Genomic DNA, 7,585 nt, shown 5'->3' on the forward strand with positions numbered 1-7,585 from the left:
GATATACTGATATACTGATATACTATTATACTGATATACTGATATACTGATATATTTTAAGGGTGTGGTAATGGTGCAAACAAAGCACCTAGCTTAGGGCTTGGTCTTCTCAACTCTTTATTTCGCGTAGTGTGAATACCAAAATACTGTTCTCTGATTGGTTGGTTTGACTTATTGTCCCCGTTCAGGTGGTTTACTCAACTCCTTATTTCGTAGGTGTTCACTAGTTGATACCCAGTACTATATATAATACTAGTTGATGCAAGTGACCCAGTCACTGTGCAGAACAATCTCTGATAACAATCTCACTTATAGTTTGCTTGTTGCTCCACTGTGTGAAGTGTAGTGGTACAGTTGTTGTTGCTCCCTCAGATTCAGCTTAAGATCACAATATGAAGTTCTTCAGCAGTTTTGCTATTTGTATCTGTTTGGTGATCCCAGCAGTTCTCACTACTAATGCTTCCCCGGAGGGAGATCTCCAACTGTCGGGAGGTGTGAAAGGTAACGTTCTCCTTAAACCTATAGCTGTTAGTCGACCAATGTACAATATTCCCTCTAGCCAGACTCTTCTACCCCCCCCTCCTCCCCCCTTTACTTTAGCACTGATCCGGTGTCACAAGTATATATATATATTATCGTACTGTTGTTAACTATTATGTTCTTACAGGTAACAAATGACAAATTATTTGTATTACCACGTGTTTTCCACGTGACAAAGCATACAATACCTATTAGTATTATTACAATAACTATTTTCAGTGTCCAAGTCTGCATTCCACTGTAAAGTGTTGGAGCACCACAGAATGGACTGTTTCTGTCTGAGCGCCCAGTTCACCGTTAACAGCTGCCATTCCTTACTGGGCGAGGACATCATCAACTCCCACAAGTACAAAATAGGTTGGATTTATTGAGTTTTAATTGACGTATGTTACTCGTCTAAATTTCTTCAAAGTAGCGCGCCGCTTTCTTCTCGAAAGTGCTACGAAATAGCGCGCGCCGGGCCAAATCATTAATAATGGTCAAAGTTTTAATGGAGTGACTTTGTTAACGAAAACCTCTGAAATGGGACAAGGATATATGGAATGGGTTGTCTGTGATAGATCTGACTTAGACCTTAGTTCCCTGGTAATAGTAGTGGTAGTTAAAATTGTATCGAACATACATATTTTGGCTATTTTCTCACCATTTTAACATCAGTACGTTTACTTCCTCCGCGCTGTTAAAATACATGACGCTATTAATTCCCCTCCAGATCACATCAAGGGTTCATTGTGTCGGAATCACAGAATGAATTGTCGCAACGGTGAAAATACAAAGCAATGCTGTAGATCACTACTCTGCTACAGGAATCTTGGGTGTCGTTAAAACAACAAACTAACTGAGGATAACACGTTAATCAAGGAATTTACTTTATTAGTTAACTAGAAAGCCCGTGGTAACAGGGACGAAGCTAGTATAGTAGTATTCTTTAAAAGAAAGTTTTAATCGCATCAAAAAATATCTATCTCAACCGAAGATCCAGCCGATTCAAATATAAAACACTTTAAACACAATGTAATTACCACAAAACCGATCAAAATGACGTTAGAAGTAGAACAATCTTTGCACGTGCATGTGTAAATTAAAACACTGTTGCTATGGAACCTTTCGGTTGTTACCTAAATTCCTATTTCTCGCCTAATTTGCACGTGGGCGGTCGTACATCCTACAAAAAGAATTTTTTGAATTATAGTAGAGATTAGTTAATTAATTAATCAATTAAATACTTCAATAATGAAATATTAAATGGTGTTTATGACTTATTGATGACAACATTTTAATGCATTTTTAATGACTTGTTGATGAATTGTAAATGGATTTTTAATGATTTATTATTAATTATTATTAATGACTTATTGGTGATTATTAATATTAATGATAAATTTCTAATGACTTGTTCATGAATTGTAAATTGCTTGTTTATGGCTAGTTAAAGACTTAAAAGAGCTGACAAGTATTAAAAGGAAAAACCGCGTTAATAGCATAAAAGTGCACAACGGCCTTTAAAACTACTAGCAAAACTGCGCGTTTCGATCTGAAAGCACGTTTTTTAGAGATTTTACCGGTGTATCCTCTAAAATCATCTGATTCGTTTAATTTTAGGGAGGGGCGCTAAAAGGGGAGAGGGTGCAAATAGAGGGGGGGGGGGCGCTTTTCGGGGGGGGGGGGGGGGGGGGGGGGGGGGGGGCAACATGCAACGTTACACCACTTTTTCCTACATAACATTGGATCACCACTTTACAAATCACAGGAGAGAACACACATTTCGCCGCGGTTACACTCATGTTGATCAATTTTCCCTACGAACCCCAAAAAACTGTTCCATCGCCAATCGATGGGGACAACTTTCTATGGCAAGTTGAAGTTGACCCTGCGTGGAATCGCAATACTTGGTTTGAGGAAGTTAGTAATTTTGACAATTACCAGTACCACAATCATCACATTATGGGAACAAATGATGGTTTGAAGCCGTCAAGTGTTTTACTTTTCGAGTTAGTACGATATATTAATACCTTATCGGACCTTATTTGGACGGACATTACATGAACGGACACAATTGTGAACGGACATTAATATGAACGCTCGAAGGCATTCAAAACCAATAAAAATCCGAATTTTTTTCAATATTTTTTGACGTTTTTTAAATTTCAGCAAATGATTTTTAAATCCATTTTTTATACAGTAAGTAAGAAAAGCAGTCATTAAGCAATAAAAATTTTAAATATGTGTACATGATCAGTGTCTAATATCACATATCATCTTCATCAAATGGGTTTTCGTGCATGAAATAGTCCATGCTTAAAGCATCAGTGATTTCTAGCTTTATGGAAACCTTTTTTTATCAAACTACCCCGGTCCTGCATTTCAGTGTTAACTTTTACAAGCTATTCGGCGTGAAGTGGTTTTATCTTAGACAACTTTAGGTTAACCTTAACATCACGTGGAGCATTCCTAGCACTGTTTCATTACCGCCCCCGAGTAATATGAACTATAACAAAGTCGGACAATGTCCTTGGCAACACGATTTACCGTAATATCTAGAGGCTGGAACAAGTTTGTCTAGTTCATGAACTATGTTGCTGAGTGCCATAATTTCGTTGACTTTTTTCCGCCAAGTGACCCTTGAAAACATCATATACTATAGTAGTAGTGTTTTCTGTGCCTCCGGCAGACCAAGGAGAACCTTTCCGTCGTTAACTTACGGCACAATAAAGTTCTCAAAGTTGTCATATTCTGGACAAAAAGTTCGAAATGGAAAAATTTTTGAAAAAATTTCAACGGACTTTAACTTGGACGGACATTAATTGAACGGACTTTATTTGAACGGACATTAAGATGAACGCTAGGGCCTCCAGCGTTCAAGTAATGTCCGTCCAAATAAGGTCCGATAAGGTAATCACGTCGCAAGTAGCGATTTCAAAAAGCGTATGTCACCTTGTAAAGTAAAACCTCAACTGCTCATGTTTTATTTCTATCAATGATGACCGATTTTTGAGTTTTTTCGTGTTTATTTGTGATCCCAAATAGGACTGTAGAGCGGTGTCAAATCGCCAGGGTAGGACTCCAGAGCGGCCGCCCTTATAGATCTCACAACATGAGGACTTTAGAGCAGTACGATCCTAAAATGAGGACTGAAGAGCGGTGGACTGTTGAGCGGTGGACTGTAGGCCGGTAAAGGTCGGAAGTAGGACTGCAGAAAGCGGGCAGGTTTAGTGCTGCGAGCGGTGGAAACCCCTTGTACCCAGGTCATCATAAAATAGTTGAGGAAATCGTCAAGGCTAAGGTCGCCGGGGATTAGGTCTCGGCTTCGGATGCACCTTGCTTAACGGAGTTTAGGATCTGGGCAGGAGGGTTGTTAGAGCATATCCGAAGGTGCTTGGCGCGGGAGTAGATAGTCTTCACTTCGCAGCTGGTGAAGTCTGCAGGATGAATGTGAGGTTTAGGGGTGTCACAGACGGAATCTCCAGTGGTGTAGATGCGACCAGGACACTTGTATTTCCTCAGGACACATCGCCAAGCTTGACGGCCGTCTTGGGTAGAAAGACTGTTAACACTTTGCATATAATAGGTAGTTGTAGAAACTAGAAGAGGAGTAGGAATCGAATTTGATATACGAAAACTGGATACTCCGTGATATTTATACCATACCTTCGAAATCCTAACAAGATATCGAACTGCGATGGGATCTGATCTGAATCAGTCCCGTCACCAGATTGATGAACATGAGATATCCTTAGTAGGCGCTAAAGCGTCACGCGATGCGATCCTCATTCCTAAATGATCTGCACGAACTTGATCGGTACTCTGCTTAGCGAAATCACATTGATACGAACAGTTCACTAAAATACCGAAGACACGTTTTAAATTTTTGAGTAGCAGGGGAATATTTCAATCATTTGGAAGACGTTGAGACCGACCAATAATCTTAAATTAAGTTACACTATAATATTAGTAATGAAATATTTATAATAAGTAAATGAAAATGTTCATTAACTCCATGACTCTTTAATAAAGTTATCATCCTAGAATGTCATTACCATAATCAATCACGAGTTACAATGTATAACTTACCTTCGTTGAGTGTTCAATCTTCAAATTTTCAACCGCTATAGAGTCCTCATGTTATAGGAGGGTACCGCTCTAGAGTCCTCATGTTATTGGATCTATAAGGGAGGGCCGCTCTGCAGTCCTACTTCCGACCTTCACCGACCTTCACCGACCTTCACCGACCTTCACCGGCCTACATTCAACCGCTCAACAGTCCACCGCTCTACAGTCCTCATTTTAGGATCGTACCGCTCTAAAGTCCTCATGTTGTGAGATCTATAAGGGCGGCCGCTCTAGAGTCCTACCCTGGCAATTTGACACCGCTCTACAGTCCTACTTCCGACCTTCACCGACCTACAGTCCTACGCTCAACAGTCCTCCGCTCAATAGTCCTACAGCCCTGGTGTTCAATGCTCTTATTCTCTTATTCTATTTAGATGGGCTTATATTATTATGTATCGCTACTCGCGACGTGATATTATATCATACTAACTCGAAAAGTAAAACACTTGACGGCTTCAAACCATCATTTGTTCCCATAATGTGATGATTGTGGTACTGGTACTGGTAATTGTCAAAATTACTAACTTCCTCAAACCAAGTATTGCGATTCCACGCAGGGTCAACTTCAACTTGCCATAGAAAGTTGTCCCCATCGATTGGCGATGGAACAGTTTTTTGGGGGTTTGTAGGGAAAATTGATCAACATGGTGTAACGTAAAGTGGTGATCCAATGGAGGAAAAAGTGGCGTAACGTTGCATGTTGGCCCCCCCCCCCCCCCCGAAAAAGCGCCCCCCTCTATTGGCGCCCCCTCCCCTTTTAGCGCCGCTCCCTAAAATTAAACAAATTAATTTATTTTAGAGGATACGCCGGCAGTTTCTCTGTTATCTAATACATTTTTTAAATGTGTGACGAGAATGGTACCATCTAACAAGAAAGTCGTATGAAACTATTTTATTAACTGGACATTCAAATTTGGTCAAACACAGAAGCATATTTTTGCCCAGACGATGAAACGAGTATTTTTACCATTGGGGGTTTACAAAGTCTCATAGTGTGACATGAAAAATGAACATGTCCATAAAATAAAGATTTCAATTATGTGTCATGGTACAAATAAAAGCATCATATAATGAAAAAAATAAATTCGATATGTAATAATTTTAAAAGTCTACATATAAATTGACAACTAAACATCGAAATGAATATTTTCGAACGTTATTTAAACAATAAAATTTAACAGGTTTCAGCATCATGATCGAAATTATATATACTACTCACAAGAATGAGTTCAGTCGGTAATATCAATTAAGCATATTAAGTATTAACATTTCCTATCAATATCATGTCTTCATTTCAATAAAATAGGACGAATTAAAATTCGATCCAAAAATCGATCAATAGGTAATCGTAGATGGATCATAAAAAATGGTCACTGTCACCAAGATGTAAATCAGATCGAATTGAGACGCCGTTCGATCTAATTTCTCGTTCGATCTAATTTCTCGTTCTTTGCACACGAAAGTCTATTTTTAAGTGTAAGCCACACATCAAATTAGTTTCGAAAGTTTTCCGATAAAAAATATTTCAAGAATTAAATTAATTCCAGACAAATATATGAGCTATGATTTGAAAGTTTCAGCCCCTTTTATTGAGGGTAAATTTGTTCGATAACTCTCAAACAAGGACTAAGATCAGTTCTAGTGTAGTATACTCCGGTAGATGTGTTACACACCACTTCCTTCGCATCCTCGTTCATGAAAACCATCTTTACATCAATGCACGTGACGACATATTTATAGTCGTCCGATTCAGCAATTTCAACCTGCAAAATGGATTCATTGAGTATAATGGATATGAAAAAGGACTTGTCAAATCGAGAAAATGAAATTCTTATTAGTTTTAATCTGACTATCTAATATGTAATACCATATCCATAGAAACTGACCATTTTCAAATGTGCATTTGGTGGCATACGGGGTGGCTTACAGCGTTGTTTTATTTTTAGGGTCGTCTTATCAGTACTGAATTCGAATCCAGTGTCCAACTTAATCCTGAGGGGGCATGCAAATTTGGACCATGTGTGTAATCAATTTATCATTTCTATATGATCAAGTAAACTTCATTGATTGTAAACTTTATCGGATTCAAAGTCGATGCTTCGACAACAATATATAGCACGATTTACAAAAAATAAAAGTAATACGATAAGTGGCTGAGTGCAGTTCAATTAAGTAATTTCTAATATACAATTTTTCGAATGAAATAACACCTGAAGCTGTAAAGACCACCGTCGCAAGAATACACTTCTTTTAAATGATGTGAGATTGTGTAGGGGCCCGATACTGCAGAGAAGTCTGGAAGGGCTATTGGAATATCTTTGTTCCCTTCTGAGAAAAATATCATTGTAGTTGCAAACTTTGATACACAATAAACCTACATTTTATAAGAAATACAGGATGAGCCAGCTGTTTCTTAATTTGTCATGCATTATTCTACTCTATTATCAATTTATTAGTGTTGCCACAGACCTTCTGTTAATTTTTCGGTGTAAGATTGAAGGTCGAATTAAGGAACCATACAACTTAAAAGTTTAAATGTCTTAAAACAATGTAAACTGAATCATAAGAAAAACAAACCATGATAGTGAAGGAATACACTCAATGGCTTGATGTCTCCAAGGACTGAAACTGAAAAGATTGCAGTCGACCTTTCAAAAACGGCTTTTACTTTGGAAATTTTTGCTTTAGCTGACTTGACGGATATTACGTCGCATGTTTGCTGTTGACCAGAAAGGAAAATAACCGCTCTGTAATCTGAAACATAGACTTAAAAACTTCAAAATTAAAATTCATCTTTAATTATATTTTGATTTAAAACTATATTAGAGAGATATTTTATCCAAAATAAATTATACATTTGTTTTATAAGTGCAGCAGCATCAGCAACTGCAGACACCATGGTTAAACAACAACATGATACTAGTTTAACTAAAAT

General features: G+C 37.9%; 1 protein-coding gene across 1 annotated transcript; it reads left to right on the plus strand.

The window, feature by feature from the left end:
* The first annotated feature begins 275 nt into the window (after nt 1-275).
* LOC134825572 (uncharacterized) lies at nt 276-1,395 on the plus strand. The gene is made up of 3 exons (XM_063837805.1): nt 276-501; nt 760-897; nt 1,253-1,395. The coding sequence occupies exons 1-3, from the start codon at nt 393-395 to the stop codon at nt 1,363-1,365; spliced, it is 360 nt and encodes a 119-aa protein (XP_063693875.1). The 5' UTR covers nt 276-392; the 3' UTR covers nt 1,366-1,395.
* Nucleotides 1,396-7,585: the final 6,190 nt, after the last annotated feature.

Source organism: Bolinopsis microptera, chromosome 13 (assembly GCF_026151205.1).
Source record: "Bolinopsis microptera isolate Bmic1 chromosome 13, MBARI_Bmic_1.0, whole genome shotgun sequence".
Lineage (NCBI taxonomy): Eukaryota > Metazoa > Ctenophora > Tentaculata > Lobata > Bolinopsidae > Bolinopsis > Bolinopsis microptera.